This window comes from Chiloscyllium plagiosum, unplaced genomic scaffold (genome assembly GCF_037043375.1).
Source record: "Chiloscyllium plagiosum isolate Xiang-an unplaced genomic scaffold, Cpla_swu_hap1 HiC_scaffold_11, whole genome shotgun sequence".
In the NCBI taxonomy this organism is placed as follows: Eukaryota; Metazoa; Chordata; class Chondrichthyes; order Orectolobiformes; family Hemiscylliidae; genus Chiloscyllium; species Chiloscyllium plagiosum.
Genome location: NW_028270149.1, coordinates 82977610 through 82995324, shown reverse-complemented (window position 1 = coordinate 82995324; position 17715 = coordinate 82977610). Strand labels below are relative to the sequence as shown.

The 17715-nt window shown below is 41.9% G+C and overlaps 1 protein-coding gene across 1 annotated transcript in view; it reads right to left on the bottom strand.

Annotated features, from left to right (window-relative positions):
* The window catches only part of LOC122557468 (uncharacterized), a 210461-nt gene that overhangs the window by 139656 nt on the left and 53090 nt on the right, over window positions 1-17715 (bottom strand). Inside the window, exons 8-10 of the mRNA XM_087991810.1 lie at window positions 17335-17475; window positions 8552-8780; window positions 5925-6050 (exon numbers count right to left, since the gene is read on the bottom strand). Coding sequence (XP_087847936.1) covers window positions 5925-6050; window positions 8552-8780; window positions 17335-17475 — 496 coding nt within the window. The remainder of the gene's footprint in view (window positions 1-5924; window positions 6051-8551; window positions 8781-17334; window positions 17476-17715) is intronic.

Here is a 17715-nt window from a genome sequence, read left to right as displayed (position 1 = left end):
ATGGTGTCTTCAACCTGGGTGGGCAGTACATCCTGGTGACCAGATGGAGCCCATTGTCTACCATGTGCTGTGATCCTTGCCATCACTCTCCAATTTGTATTGCTACCTCCAACAGGACAATGCTGGGACATTGCCTGGAGTGAACAGAATCAGAGTCAGTATGGTGAGCAAACACATGGTATCCATGTCTGCTGGATGTTAGCACATAGGAGGGGAAAATACATGAAGCATGCATTTGTAAACCACATCTGAGATAACTTTCTCACCCAGTTATCCTGCAAGAAGTGGAAACATGCTTCGCTGTTAAGTGCTATCTTGATGAACAGTATCAGTTTGTGATGTGATATTCAACAGATAGCTACATTACATAGGGTGGCACACTGGCTCAGTGAGTAGCACTGCTGCCTCACAGCACCAGGGTCCCAGGTTCGATTCCAGCCTCGGGCATTGCCCAGATCTTGATGCATAACATGGGTGTTGGAGTCATATGTAGGCTAGACCAAGTAAAAATGGCAGTTTTATTCTCTAAAGAACATTAGTGATCCAGATGGTGTCTGTGTGGAGTTTGCACATTCTCCCTGTGTCTGCGTGGGTTTCCTCCGGGTGCTCCGGTTTCTTCTCACAGTCCAACGATGTGCAATTCAGGTGAATTGGCCACACTAAATTACACCGTAGTATTAGTGTAAGGCGGGAAATGGTTCTGGGTGGGTTACTCTTTGGAGGGTCGGTGTGGACTGGTTGGGCCGAAGGGCCTGTTTCCACACTGTAAGGAATCTAATTGCATCTGAGGCAAAAATAGAAATTACTGGAAAAGCTCCATAGGTCTGGCAGAAATCATAGTTAACATTCCAGGTTGAGTGGCCCTTCCAGTTCTGAGAAAGCTTTGAGCTCCCTGAGTGCTTTTTTAAAAAAATTAGTTAGAAGAAGCATGAGTGGGTGGAGAATCACACAGACCCAGGCTTTTAGTGTTTCTTTCAGTTGAAGTTGGAATTTGAAGCTGATGGATACAGCTGTCTCTCTGCTGCAGCAAAATAAAACTCGAGTTCTCTCTCTGCTGCGAGATTATCTCTTTGTCTTGCACTTGAGGAGGTTTATATAATGTTTAGCTACACTGAACTAAACGCTTGAAAAACTAATAACAATCTGGCTAGCTCCTCCCAGGAATGAGGAAAATCTGCTGAATCTAGCACTGCCAAGCGTGTGTGTATAAAATGCTGCTATATTCAAACAGTTGATGATTAGTAGTTAATTTCTACATAGGTTTTGGTTTGGTATTTCAATAGTTAAAGTTCTTTTCTTGTTTGTGTTTTTGCTATGTGTAAAGAATAAAGGGAGTCTTGCTTAAAGCTGAGTAGTTTGACCAGTCGAATCACATCTGATATAAAGAGCCTTACATTTGCTTTCAAATAAGAGTAAAGTTGGGGGTCTAGGTTATCTCCTTGAATATTTTGAGCTGGTTTAGTCTGGTCCATAACGCATTAAGGGAGGTGACAGCATAGTGGCATTATTACTGGACTGACAATCCAAAAACTCAGGTAATGTTCTGGGTTTGAACCCTGCTACGGCAGAGGGTGGAATTTCAATTCAATAAAAACCTGGAATTAGGAATCTAATGATAACCATGAATCCACTGCCAGTTGTCGGAAAAATCCATCTGGTTCACTAATGTTCTTTAGAGAATAAAACTGCCATTTTTACTTGGTCTAGCCTACATATGACTCCAACACCTATGTTATGCATCAAGATCTGGGCAATGTCCAGGATTGGGTTGATAAATAGCAAGTAACATTGGCACCACGTAAGTGCCAGATAATAATCATGTCCAATAAGTAAGATTGTCGCCCCTTGACATTAACATTGCTGAAGCCCTCACTATCAACATCTTGGTGCTTACCATTGACCAGAAACTGTATGGAAGTAGACATACAAATATAGTGGCTACAAGAGCAAGTCAGATATTAGGGGTCCTGTAACGAGTAATTCAACTCCTGACTCCCAAAGCCTGTCTACCATCTATGAGGCACAAGTCAGGTGCGTGATGGAACATTCCTCATTTTCCTGGAGGAGTGTAGCTCCAACAGCACTTAAAAAGTGCAACATTATAATGCCCTCTGGGCAATTAGGGATGGGTAGTAAATGCTGACCTAGCCAGTGACGCACACATCCCATGGATGAATAAAAATATAACATGGTTGCTTCTTATGAGACATCAAGCTGGACTTGAGAGTAGGTTTATATAATGTTTAGCTACACTGAACTAAACGCTAGAAGAACTAATAACAATCTGGTTAGCTCCTCCCAGGAACAGGTCTGTATATCCTGATGGGAGGAGCTTTACTTGTGATGTCACTTAACCTTGTACTAAATGTCTTATACATTATTCACCACTGAATGATTAGGGATATATTTCAAAATCAAAATAGTGTGTGGCTCACTATCTGTAGGATATGGTGTTCCCAAGCATTGGCTTCCCTTTGTCCTTCTAAGTGGTAGGGGTCACAAGTTTGAAAGGTCCTACCAAAAGAGCCTTGGTAAATTATTGCAGTGAATCCTGGAGATGGTGCACATTGCTGTCACTGTGCACATGAGCATTGAAGGTGATGGATACGGTATGACGCAAGCAGCTACACTATCCAGTATAATGTTGCACTTTTTAAGTGCTGTTGGACTACATTCATCCAGGAAAATGAGGAATATTCCATCACGCACCTGACTTGTCCCTCATAGATGGTAGACACGCTTTCGGAGGAGAAAGTGAGGTCTGCAGATGCTGGAGATCAGAGCTGGAAATGTGTTGCTGGAAAAGCGCAGCAGGTCAGGCAGCATCCAGGGAACAGGAGAATCGACGTTTCGGGCATAAGCCCTTCTTCAGGAATGACACGCTTTCGGAGTCAGGAGTTGAATTATTCACTACAGGACCCCTAACATCTGACTTGCTCTTGTAGCCACTATATTTGTATGCCTAGTTTGGTTCAGTTTCTGGACAATGGTAAACCCCAAGGTGTTGATAGTGAGGGCTTCATCAATGTTAATCTCAAGGGGTGACAATCTTTCTTACTGGACATGATTATTACCTGGCACTTACATGGTGCAAATGTTATTTGCTATTTGTCAACCCAATCGTGGACATTGTCCAGATCTTGATGCATTTGTACATGGACTGCTTCAGTATCTGAGGATTTACAAATGCTGTTGAATGGCGTGGAATCATTAGCAAACATCTCCAACAAACACAAACATCTTCCTTTGAGCCAGGTCTAACTCCAACCAGCAGAGAATATGCCCCTTAATTCACATTAAGTCCAGTTTTGCTTCCGATGCCACGTTTGGTTAAATGTGGCCTTTATGCTCTGGTCAATTGTTCTCACCTCAGCTCTGTGATATTCAGCTCTTTTGTCCATATTTGACCTAAAACTGTGATGAGGTCAGGAGCTGAACGGGCTTAGCAAGTCCCATGCTGAACATCAATGAGCAGGGTGTTGCTGAGCAAGAACTGCTTGATGTCAAGATCATCAACCCTTTCCATCACTGTGCTAATGACTGACAGTGACTGATAAAGTGGTAAATGGATTCAGTTTGATTTGGGTTCAATGGACAGGATATACCTGGGCGATATTTGATATTGTCAGCTATTGTTAGAAGGAAGAAAATCTAAATCAGAGCGCTAGGGCAACATCTCAGCAGAGTAAAGCAATCCTTCTAACCAGCCTGTTTTGACATCCAAACTCATCTGAAGCTGGTTTTGTACTTATACTCGAACAGTTTGACTCGGGGCACAGCTACTTCTGTAGGATAAGTCTTCAGTACACGACATAATGCATTGAAGTATTTACCCATTAGAAAAAGAGCAATTATACTTCCAAAGCTGAAGAAAACTCTGGATTCAATTTCGAGTATTGGGACTTACAGTGATTACCATGTCCAGTGTACTTTCTAATTAGAACTGAAAAATTCAATAGTTCTCCCTTAGTGAACAAAAAATCAACTGTATTGTTTAATTCAATATCTGGCATAGCTTAAGAAAAACATTTTTGCAGTTGCTATAGTCTCCATTATTTGTATTTCTAATGGTTGGCTTTGCTAACTGAGACATTATCAATGTGTGGCTCAGTTTCAAAGGCACCAAAGAAGGTTATTTTAGCAGGGGAGTTGTTCATAAATTGATTGACAGTTTTTGGAGGTTGGATCAGAGTGGTGCTGGAAAAGCACAGCAGGTCAGGCAGCATCCAAGGAGCAGGAAAATCGACATTTCGGGCAAACTGATGAAGGGCTTTTGCCCGAAATGTCGATTTTCCTGCTCCTCGGATGCTGCCTGACCTGCTGTGCTTTTCCAGCATCACTCTGATCTAAACTCTGGTTTCCAGCATCTGCAGTCCTCACTTTTGCCCAGTTTTAGGAGGTTAGCAAAGGCTATTCTCTCTTCAAAATGTTTTCTGTATATAGTTTTGATTGACCACGTAAGGGAATTAATTTTAAATGTTTTTTTTTTCAGTATGAAGTGTATTTATATAAAACAGGTTTATCAGATTGTTAGAAATCTTTGCTTGTGTCCATTTGCAAAGGCATTTCTTCTGAAGTCAACCAGTAATGAAGAGTATGTGAGTAGCTATGGAGGGTACATTGTGGGCAGAGAGGTGAGTATGTAGGGGCATGGTGATGGGTTGGGTATTAAGAGGATTGGGAATGGGTTCAGGTGGGGCAAGGGATAGGAGGAAGAAAACCTAAATCAGAGAGCTAGGGCAACATCTCAGCAGAATAAGTCAATCCTACCAACCAGCCTGCTTTGACATCTGAACTCATCTGAAGCTGATTCAGGAAGAAAATAACATAAGATCTCTTGGCCTGTATCTCCAGAAGTTCACCATACACGGCTAGTCTGAGTAGGAGTGACAAGGTTGGGCTTCCATAGATGGGAAATGTCACTATTCACATCTCCTATGGCCAAGACAAAAATCCAGCCCCAGGGGTCAGTAATAAGACACATGAGGGCAATAGTTGCTGGGTGCACCAAATTGAGGGAATGAAACCAATTATCTTCTTTTTTTCCCCACCCAGAAATGTTATCACACACAACTGAGTGCCCTCCCACCATCAAAATTGACTTTGTTTTTCTTTTATTTAAACCAGTAAAAGCAGTGTTTTGAGTATTTATGAGCAAAGGCCATTTTGGGTGATTCAAACCATCAAAAGTGAGTGGGTGGTAGGGACAGTGGGAAGGGACTGAATCATAATGGAGTTGGAGGGGGAAATAAATCATTCCAATCCCCTGCAGTGCCTACCTCTCCCTAAAGACATTGAGAACTTTGGTGGGCACCACATGCTCCCTCTCCAAGGACACTCAGGCTCGAACACAACCGCAAAAGGGAGGAAGACAGCCAGCAGACATAACCCCCTCCACGGCCCACTGCCCGGACCTGTTTAGAGCCAGGCCCAGGAACAGACCCACAAGGAGGTCCTCCAATCTGCCCACACCCCTCCGCACTGGGTGCTCAAAGATCAGGAGTGTGGGGCTGAAGAGCAACCAAAAACATAACAGAAGGTTTTTCAAATAACTAAAAATGGGGTGCAAATGCCCACAACCAACATAATCTATGGACTCCACAGCACCACAACATAAATAGTTGAACAATTGTTTTCTTGGTGGCTAAGTTTCTTGACCAATATAACACAAGCTAGTTCTTAATAAACAGACAACCAAATCATCCGGAATTTCAATTGATGCGATCTGTCTGCTGGGTAACTCTGCAGAAGGTCCAACATGTCAGTCTTTTTGTTACTATTTAGAATGGTTCATGCAATTTGCATATAACTTAGGAAGAAATCTTGCAAAAATATGCTTTAAACAAGTTAACTCACTATTTGATTCGATAGATTTACTTCTTGGAAAATTAGAGGCAGATTAAATTAACAAACATAGCACTCACCTACAACTGCAAACTGACTGGTTAATCCTATTGTGACAATCATACTGAAAAATATAGCAGACCAAAGAGGGGCAATTGGAAGGTGGAGAAGGGCTTCTGGATATGCTAGAAAGACCAATCCCAAACCTAGATGGTGAATAAAAGTGACGCAATGTTATTAATGAGTTTCAAAGTCAGCAGAAAAATGTTTCATTTTATCTAATAGAACATAGAACATAGAACATAGAAGAATACAGCGCAGTACAGGCCCTTCGGCCCTCAATGTTGCGCCGATCCAAGCCCACCTAACCTACACTAGCCCACTATCCTCCATATGCCTATCCAATGCCCGCTTAAATGCCCATAATGAGGGAGAGTCCACCACTGCTACTGGCAGGGCATTCCATGAACTCACGACTCGCTGAGTAAAGAACCTACCCCTAACATCTGTCCTATACCTACCCCCCCTTAATTTAAAGCTATGCCCCCTTGTAATAGCTGACTCCATACGTGGAAAAAGATTCTCACTGTCGACCCTATCTAAACCCCTAATCATCTTGTACACCTCTATCAAGTCACCCCTAAACCTTCTTTTCTCCAATGAAAACAACCCCAAGTGCCTCAGCCTTTCCTCATACGATCTTTCTACCATACCAGGCAGCATCCTGGTAAACCTCCTCTGCACCCGTTCCAGTGCCTCCACATCCTTCCTATAGTATGGCGACCAAAACTGCAAACAATACTCCAGATGCGGCCGCACCAGAGTCTTATAGAGCTGTAGAGAGATGTAGTTCTGTTTTTCTGCATGCCACTCAACCCCTTATGCCCTCTCTACCATCATGTTGGCTGGAACCTTCTGCCAGGCAGCTAAGGTTGGCATTTGAAATGCGCAGTCCCCTCCACAGTGCACACTTATTGCAGTGTGCCAGAGGTCAGGATAGGGAGCTCCGAACTGACAAGGCGGTTCCAGCCATCGGTAGGACCAGTCATGTCCCACCGGGGGCAATAAGGAAAAGTACCACGTGTTGTTCCACACCAATGCTATGCCAGCCCTTAAACACAACCCAATGTCAACTGACGTCATTCACTGCAGAAGAGAAAGGAAAACGGCTTCTCCAAACTGCCCCAAATCTTGCTTGTGACGTTGAATTGCCATTAGGTCCAACATTAAAAATGACATTAAGTCTGGGATCTAAATCAAAGTGAATCAAAAGGGACATGCAAAAAATATAAACATTACTATATTTTTACATTTCATTCTCAAATATCTTACAAGAAGGGGTCAGTGTTTTCCCTCCCACACCTGCCCAGAATTCAGGCTGGAATAGAGAAAAAAAATAGATTCTTGGGGTCAGAATTCCAAACTTTTCCCTGTATTCCCTACATCCTTCACAAACTACAGGAAGTGTTGAGTCACAATTTGGCAGACATGTCGTATGTTATTAGCGTTTTCATATGAAGGCTTTTGGAGACTCAAATATCAGCCCCAAGCTCCCTGTAACAAAGGGATTTGGGAGCCTGTGGGATCACTATCTGGTAAATTAGTTCATGAATCTCAGAGGGAATACGGTTAGGAGTCAGAAACCTTTTGGCACTTAGGTTTCCATGATCCATTCATATCCTGTCTGTCCCTCAATGACTATCATACCTCTTTGCAACTTCTGTGGCCCCTCATTCCCCAATCCCGATTTACTTTATGCTCATCCATACCCCTCATATACCTTCCACATGCCATAAATTACTCCCCATGTTCTTTTCATGTCCCCAGACATCATTCAAATCCATCCTTCCATTGCTGACGATATAAGAATCAATGTGCCATTTCTTTAAAATGATTCAAAAACTGATTAAATAGGCAAACAAGTTAAAACATTTCCTCCGTTAAGTATTAATCAAACAAAATAGAGGGCTTTTCTCCTCTGAATCTTTCTTGATTCTGTCCAAATAAACAAACAGGTGCCTAAAGGAAAAAAAAACCTCAGAGTATTTGCACTCCCTTTCAAAGTATGTAAGCAGACCTCTGTTGATCTAAGTCCATTAGCCATTCAGGAAAATGCTCATAATGGAGATCAAATAGAGAATCAAATATCTCTAAAGTTATCATTAAGAATGGTTGGCTGAGACCCAAAACTGATTGTAAGACTCAAACCTGCAGGCCAAATCAATGGTTTAGGTTGTTCTGGTGGAGGCGAAGGGAGAGGGGTATTTGGCCCAGAGCCAACATTGGATAAACCAAGATATGATCAAGACATGGAAAGTTTGGCTAAGCTTTGTAATTAAACACTATGGAGTCGATTTTAAACTTTACCTACTGAGTGATAACATGTTGGAAAGGATTGCTCATCTGTTGTAGAAATCTATTGTGAGCGCCCATGTTGGACTCGAAGAGCTTTATTAAAAAAAAAACAAGAGCTAACCTAAATCGTTGGGAAAAATCTAAAAGACCAGATGGAGTGGTCTCCAAACTTTCAATTCATCCAGAGTTGAGGACATAGCAAATAACTCTGATGACCAAAGGAAATCAGAGTGCTAAGATGGCAAAGTGAGCAGGTGGAATAGGAGGTGTTAAGACTACCCCTTTTTGATAGATTCCCTGTGAGAGTCTCAGATGGTTAGATAAGATCATATATTTTAAATACTACAGATACCTGAATGTGAAACCTCTGAAACTGGTAAATTAATTTCATTAGCCACGTGCCCGAGGGTGGAGAAGATGGCAAATCCAGCTAGCCAACTCGTCAGACAATTAATAACACCGACAATGATGGTATCTGTGAAACAGTCATTCTGGAACTTGTTGTAGGAAGACAGAGCTGTTATACCACCCAGTGACACTGACAGGGAAAAGAAAATTTGTGTTGCTGCATCTTTCCAAACCTGATAAAATGTAAGATAGGATGTATTAGCAGCAGGGCTTTTGGAGTTCCGTTTGGAGATAGCTTCACATTTGTGGATATTTCACCCCATTCTTCACCTTCCAATCCCCACCCCATGCCAATCCCACCACTATGGTCTCATGACAGCTGGTTTCAACACCATAGCTGCTTTTTCCCATCATGCATGTTGGCCATCTTTCCACTAGCCATATAGACAATTTGAACTCTTGCTCACTAACCATTCTGCGTTTTGTATGAGTGAACCAATATACTGGTGCTTCTGACAAACCTCATTGCTTCCATCACTGGGCTCTGGACTGGGGAGGCATCTGTTTTTCTTGCCTTCTCAATGAATGAAAGAAAAAGCTGTGGGCTAACTGTACAAGGAGCTTCCCCAAGCCTGGATCAAGTTACAAAGGCCAGGGTTCAGCTCTGTCGGCTACACAGCTGGCTTGCAATGCAGGGTGATGCCAATAATGTGGATTCAGTTCCCACACTGGCTAAAGGTATCATGAAGGAGTCTCCCCTCGCCTGAGGTGCAGTGATCCTCAGGTTAAACCATCACAAGTCTAATGAGACAGCAACCCTATGGTTTAGTAAGGCAGTGGTGTCTTTCCATTTTACCTGGGGGCAGCATCGTGGTTCAGTGGGACTGGGGTTCAATTCCAGCCTCGGACCACTGGCTCTGTGGAGTTTTCACTTTCTCCCTGTGTCTGCATGAGTTTCCTCTGGACTCTCTGGTTTTCTCCCACAGCGCAAAGAAGTGCTGGTTAGGCCATGCTAAATTGCCCATAGTATCCAGGGGTGTACAGGTTAGGTGAATTAGCCATGAGAAATGCAGGGTTATGGGGATAGGGTAGAGCGTAGTCTCTGGGTGGGATGCTCTTCAGCGGGTTTGTGTGGAGTTGATGGGCCAAATGGCCCGCTTACAAATTGTAGGGATTCTATGATTCTCTAGCAACCCAAACTTCTACCTGGCTTCTACTGAATGCACAGTGTTAAAACTACCCTTTTTGATAGATTCCCTGTGGGAGTCTCAACGCTCAGCCATGTTGGTCAAAGTGTAAACCAATTTCCGAATTGACATGCTAACGTGAATATCTGGCTCCATCCTGTTTTGTTGCACTTGGTGGAGTTCCAAAGGTGGGGCTCAGGTATATTCTTGGGACACAGTTGAGAAAGTATTCATCCACACCCAGTTTTGTGACAGTTGATCAAGTAACACTTGATCCTTGGGGCAATGCTTCATTCTGCACTGCTGACATCAGTTGTTTTGGCAAGTACAGAATTCATCAACTCTCATTAATGTTCATATAAACACGTCCCATTGTGACACTTTCCTTTGGTCATTTATTTATATATTACTTTGAAAAGGGATGTGAGCTTTTTTCGAGAATGCAAATTAACACTGCCATGGGAAATAACAGGCAGCAGACATTTCTCACCACTTTTTCTCAAGCAGTCTCGACAAAAAGCTCGTTATGTCTATGCTAGACACCTCTTCAATCAGTTTTATGATGTTTCTCAGGAATTGTTTCTCCTTTTTACAAATTCAGGCTACTTTTCTGACCAGCTGGAAATGTTCAAGGTGTTCATTTCCCGAGACACCAGAATAATTTCACAACATTAGACTAACTCAGTCACCTTTCTTAAACTAGGGAAGAGCAGACGGAATTTGAAGGATTATTTTCCAAATCAAGAGAACTCTGGAAGATTATTTTAGGGTAGTGTCAGTTTTTTTCTTCACATCTTATGATGGAAACTATCTGGGACCTGGCGTTTTCCATTCTGCTACCATTCTTTTCTTCCTGATAGTTGATTTTGCATTTAAGTTTAATGATTCTCGATCTCAGATTCAGCATCAGTGACTTTCGGATAACCAGCATGCTACTTTTTCCTTTATGATAAATACTGACGTAAAGCATTACTTCCATTGATAAGATCACAATTAACAATTTATTAATCGCTCACATTACCCTTAACCAGACTTTTGTTTTCCTCATGTTACAATTAGTTTTCTTTTGCACAGTTTTCGTAACACTTGCAGAGTTTTTTTTATCATGTTCCCTTTTTCTGGCTCTTATTATCTGTAATGTGTGTTTCTTTCCTATTCACCAGGAACTGTTTTTTTGTTGTGTTTTTGCATGTTTTTTCCTCTTGTTGTTACTTTTTATTTAAGCATCTTTCTTGGAGTTCCTTTGCCTGAGAGGTATAAGCACATTCTGTATCATCTTCAATTGTTTTGAACACCTCTCATTGACTGTCTATTGTTTTACTCATTTACAGTTGACCCAGTTTACAGTGTCAGTCTCTGTCACATTGCATTGAAGTCAGTCTTACCCAAATCTGCGGCAGTTTTGCATTTCTCCTTTGCAAACATAGCAATGCAACAATGAACCAAGTATGAGAGAAACCTTCACACACAACATTAACCTGTTAACCATATCAGACTTATTGCTCGAGGATGACGTGGCCCTTTGATTCTGGGATTTTTTTACCCTGACCGTCCTCTTAGTATCAGGAACATGAAAACATACAGAATAGGACTGGGTATGACCATTCAGTCCCTTAAACATGTCCTGACAATTTCTAAGACGATGGCACATCTGATCCAGGCCTCAACTCTGCATAAACCTCAACCGCTCAACACTTACAAGCAATATCTGCCTCCCCTTTAAATATTTTTGGATCTAGCCTCCACAACTCGGGTGTAGAGAATTTCAGATATTCACTGTTGCCTGCGAAAACAACTTCCCTTGTATTTTAGTTATACATGACTACGCCCTTCAACTGTAATTATGCTCTCCAATTTGAGAATCCCCCAGTTATGCAAATATCTTAAAACCTGTCTGTCAATCCGCCTCAAAATCTTGCAAATTTCAATAAGGTCACCCCACATTCTTCTAAACTCCAATTTAAAAAAAAAGGCCCAACCCATTTAGAAATTTTTGATAAGTCAATTCCTTCATTCTAGGAATCAATTGAGCAAATCTCTTTTCGTAGAATCATTGAATCCCTACAGAGCGAAAGGGGCCATTTAGCTTATTGAATCCACACTGATCCTCTGAAGAGCATCCCATTCAGACCCAGCCCCTCCACCCTTTTCCCATAGACCCCGGATTTCCCATGGCGGACCCACCTAGCCTGCACATCTCTGGACACTATGGACAATTTAACATGGCCAATCCAACTAGCCTTTGGGACGAAACTGAAGCACCCAAAGGAAACCCACACAGTCACAGAGAGAATGTGCAAACTCCACACAGACAGTCACCTAAAGCTGTTTTGAACCACTTCCAGCACCAATATGTTATTTCACAAGTATGGAGAGCAAAAGCTGTATACAATATTAGAGAGGAGAAAGTGAGGTCTGCAGATGCTGGAGATCAGAGCTGAAAATGTGTTGCTGGAAAAGCGCAGCAGGTCAGGCAGCATCCAGGGAACAGGAGAATCGACGTTTCGGGAATAAGCCCTTCTTCAGGAATGAGGAAAAGAAGGGCTTATGCCCGAAACGTCGATTCTCCTGTTCCCTGGATGCTGCCTGACCTGCTGCGCTTTTCCAGCAACACATTTTCAGCTACAATATTAGAGATGCAGCCTCACCAAGACTCATTATTTGTAAGTCCAACTCCCTCACGATAAATGCGAGAATACTACTTGTCTTCTTAATTACTTGCTGTACCTGCATGCTAACATTTTGTGCTTTACTAACTGGAACAGCTGGAACCCTCTCTGTTATATTTAAATTACCGCCATTCTTTTGACTCTCCCAACCAAAGTGCACACTGATACTTTTCTACATTAAACTTCATCTGCCAAGATGGGGTGGCACAGTACCTCAGTGGTTAGCACTGCTGCCTCAAAGGGCCAGGGACTTGGGTTCAATTCCAGCCTTGAGCTTCTGTGTGGAGTTTGCACATTCTCCCTGCAAGTGTGAAGTTTCCACTGGGTGCTCCAGTTTCCTCCCACAATCCAAAGATGCACAGGTTAGGTGGATTGGCCATGCTAAATTGACCATAGTGTGCAGGGATGTGCACGCTTGGTGGGTTAGCCATGGGAATTGCATGGTTACAGGTAGGCTTGAATGGGATGCTCTTCAGAGGGTCGGTGTGGACTCAACAGGCCTGCTTCCAAACTGTAGGTGTTTGGTGATTTTGCCTACTCACTTAACATCTCTCTATCCTCTCACAAATTCCTTATGTCCTCATCACAACATACCCTTCTGCTTATCTTTGTAACATCCGCAAATTTTTAGACATTCGACTTTGTCACCTCCTCCAAGTCATTATTAGAGATGTGGATGTAGGTTTGCTCGCTGAGCTGGAAGGTTCATTTTCAGACGTTTCGTCACCATACTAGGTAACATCTGCAGTGAGCCTCCGGATGAAGCACTGCTGATGATTCCTGCATTCTATTTATATGTTTGGGTTTCTTTGGGCCGGTGATGTCATTTCCTGTGGTGATGTAATTTCATATGGTGATGTCATTTCCTGTTCTTTTTCTCAGGGGCTGGTAAATCGGGTCCAAGTCAATGTGTTTGTTGACAGAGTTCCGGTTGGCTCAGTGAACAAACCTACATCCAGGACCTCCACCTGACCTACAAATCTTCTCAAAACTTGCTAATTATTAGAGATGGTAAATAATTGAGGCCCAAGGATTGATCCTTATGATACAGCATAAGTTGATCTTTCGATGCTGTCAAGAACACAATTTCCTTTAAATAGCTATAAAGCCATAAAAATAAACAAAATGAAAACACTTAAAAACCTCAAGGATAGTATATTTTCAATTGTATTCTCATAAAATTATCAAACGTCAAAAACCCTCAATGCCTTATAAAGCTGTGTGAACAGCTATTACAGCTGAACACTACAGATCTTTACCCATAGTATTCTTCCAGGGGAGGGAGTGCCCTCTTCTGGTGCAGAGGTAGTATCTCTTGCTGTGGACCAAGACATTTGAGTTCAAGTTCCACCTGCACTACAGGAGTATAATAACATCTCTGACTAGGCTGTCTGGAAAAGTAGGTTAAACTAAAAATAAAATCAGGTTCTTGTTGTGCAGTGGTAATGTCCCTACCTCTGAACTACGATATCTGGGTTCCAGTCCCACCTGCTGCAAAGCTGTGCATTAACATCTCTGAATAGGTTGGTTAGTCGCTACCTCTCCCTCACCTTTGAGGGTCTGCATTATCCATAATGAGCTTTACAGATAAATTAATCAGTAGTAGAACAGAGCTGGTAGTGATGGGGGTTTAAAAAAAGACATTCAGTTGTGTGCAAGAGGATTTCTGGATATATAACAAAAAAAAGTTGAAGGGGCAGTATAGAGGGCCCTTGTGGTGCAGTGGTATTATCTCAAACACTAAGTCAGGAGGCTTAGGTTCAAGTCCAATCTGGTCCAGAGGCGTGTAGTAACATTTCTGAACAGGTTGATTCGAAAATATCTTAACAGGTATACATAGCCAATTTTTGTCTTTTTTTTCTAAACTAAAGCCTGTCAATCAAATGAGTCAACAAACATGAAGGTATTTTTGTATCAAAACGTCTTCTGTCTGGACTTCCACATCTCTATGATCATCACATCAGGATCCTTAAGCATCCTAGGATTTTGATTTTGAACGCATAGGAATATTTTCACCAATTGACGGTATTCCAATGCATTTCAAAATGGAGAGAATACCAGTTAAGGAAATGGCCAACTTACCTTGTAAGGATGGAGGCATATGGTCAACTACAACATTAAACACACAGTCAATGTATCAAAAATATGCAATAACACATGATAGATACAGTATAACATGATTAAATGTCAAATTATATACATTGATATGAAAGGCCGAGTATTGTTTGAGTAGTGATATATTTTGAAGTGTGGATGTGCATCCTTGTACACTCATCAATAAAAGTAGACAGTAAGGTGCAGCAAGTAACTAGGAAGGCACGTGCTGTGCTGGCCTGCATTGCCAGAGGACTTGAGTTCAGAAATAGACATGTTTTATTGCAGTTATTCGGGGCCTTGTTAAGACCATACCTGGAGTATTATGACTTGGAGGTGCCAGTGTTGGACCGGGGTTTACAAAGTTAAAAATCACACAACACCAGGTCATAGTCCAACAGGTTTACTTGGAAGCACTAGCTTTCGGAGCACTGCTCCTTCATCAGTTGGTTGTGTAACCACCTGATGAAGGAGCAGCACTCTGAAAGCTAGTGCTTCCAAGTAAACCTGTTGGACTATGACCTGGAGTATTATATGCAGTTTTGATTATGAAAGATACACTTGCCATAGAGGGGTACATCAGATGTTCACTAGGCTATTCCAGGGATGGCGAGACTATCACATGAGGAGAGATTAGTTCGACTGGGCTTGTATTCAATTGAGTTTAGAAGAATGAGAGGGGGATCTGGTTGAAATGTATAACATTCTAACAGGGATAGACAGACTAAGAGTGTGGAAGATATTTTTCTATGGTTGGTGAGTCTAGATCCAGAGGACACAGTCTTGGGCTAATGGGTTGTCCATTTAGGGCTGAGATGAAGAAAGATTTCTTCACTCAAAGTGTGTGAATCTGTGGATTACTCTACCGCAGAAGACTGTGGACGATAAAGAGATCAAGGGGTATAGGGAGAAAGTGGAAATATGGCATTGAGACAGAAAACAAGCCATGGCCGTATTGACTGGTAGAACAGATTCAAAAGGCTGAAGAACATGTTCCTGCCGAAGCATTTATGTCACTTGTTTAATAATGACATTTGAAGTTGTCAATAGGTTTCCCACCGCACAGCAGCTTCCTGAAGAGCAATGGTGGCATTCCCACAGGTTCCGAATTTATTCCCACCACAATGAAAATAGCATGTGAAATGAAATTCAAATTTTTCCACTGCCTTTACAATGGCAGGATGAGTGCGGAGTGCCACAACATGTCACACGTTTTGCCACGTGCTTATCTAATTTCTGTAGATTAATGTGTTCTGCCTCTTTACCGCTCCAACGTGGGTTGGGTATGGATGGTGGGTGGTGATTTCTAAACAACTTTCCGTGTACAATATCCACTATTTTCTATTTTATCATGCTTTTCCTGAACTCTCCACTGTCTGCCTCCTTCTCATGTGTTATATCATCTCTTATCATTGATTTAATTTCATCTTTCACCAGTGTTGCAGCACCTTCTTTCTATCAAATTCCCGTGTCTTACCACAGTTTAGTTCCTAGCGCTGACCATCCTTTGCACCCATGTTTCAGTAACTACCAGCATGCTGCACCCTCTGAGTTGTATTTGTGTCTACAATTGACAATAATGTATTTGAAAGTCTCTTTTTTTGTTTGCCATACATTCCAGATTATGTATATATGGGTCACATGCATCCTAATCTGTCCTTTTGCTGTAACATTTAGCTCACTTTTCTTATTTATAGAACATAGAACAATACAGCACAGGAATGGGCCCATGTTGCTGTGCTGACCATGATGCCAAATTAAACTAAGCCCTTCTGCTTGCCCTTGGTCCACGTCCCTCCATTTCTTGCATATTCACGCGCTTATCTAAAAATCCCTTAAACGTCCCAATCATATCTGCCTCTACCATTACCCCTGGCATGCGTTCCAGAATCCTACCACACTCTGTGTAAAAAAAACTTGCCCCTCACATCTCCTTTGAATTTTCTCCCTCTCACCTTAAATATCTGTCCCTAGTATTAGACATTGCAACTCTGGGAAAAAGCTTCTGACTGTCAACCCTATCTATGCATCTCATAATTTTATAGACTTCTATCAAATCTCCTCTCAGACTCCGCCACTCCAAAGAAAACAACCCAAGCCTCTCCTTGTAGCCTATTCCCTCTAATCCAGGCAGCATCCTGGTGAACCTCTTCTGCACCCTCTCCAAAGCCTCCATATCCTTCCCACAATGTAATGACCAGAAGTGAACACAATACTCTAAGTGTACTCTATTTCTTTCTCTTTACAGTTTAATCACTTTGCCCCTTCAAGTTTTCCCTTTTCCTGTAGTCACTATCGCACAATTTCTGATTGAGACTCTATTCTCTATGACTACTGTTATTCTACCTCCTCCAACTTATTAGCTTAAAGCCCTTGTGACTATTTTATTTCTCCTATCCTTCGGAATGCCTGCTCTTGCTTGGTTCAGGTGAAACCCATCCCAATAGATCCTTTTGAAGTAAAAGATGGTCCCAGTGTCTCGTGAAATGGAATGTCTTGTTCATGTGCCATGCCTCCAACTTTACGTTCACCTCCCTAACCAATTTATCCCTCTGCCAATTTGTGTGTAGCTTTTAGAGATTCTAACCCTTGAAATTCTGTTCTTTAATGTACCACCTAGCTTCTTATATGATCCAAACTGTGCCTCATTCTCTCTATATCGTTTGGCTTATGGACCACAATGATTGAATCCTTCCCTTTCTCACCAAAATTCTTTCAGTCTCTTGCAACACACAACTTTAGAAGCTGGACCATAGGGTTAAATCCACCAAGAAAGAGAATTAAGTACATTAATCACTAAGAAATGTGCTTGAAATACATTATCCTGGTGTGTTTACCTGAATATCAGCCAGTTTGGAGAAATCTGAATGCCCTCCAAAGTAGTATTTGATCCCGTGATAGGCTCCCTCCAGAGTAACACCTCGGATCAGTAGTAAGATCAAACCAATGTATGGGATTGCCACAGTAAAATACGACACCTGGACATGAAGTGCAGTATGTTAAGACTTCTCTGTACTTCTGGTACAACACTGAAAATTTAATGTAAAACTAATATGATGTAAATCAATGCAGAGAATGAAGCAGACACCAGGACTAATAATGCCATGAACTGCATAGTTCATATGCAGCTGCAGATTGATTCCAAACAGAATATTAGTCTAATATTGATCAGTGAATTAGTGACACATTGTAACTGGTATAGCTCATCGAATATAGTG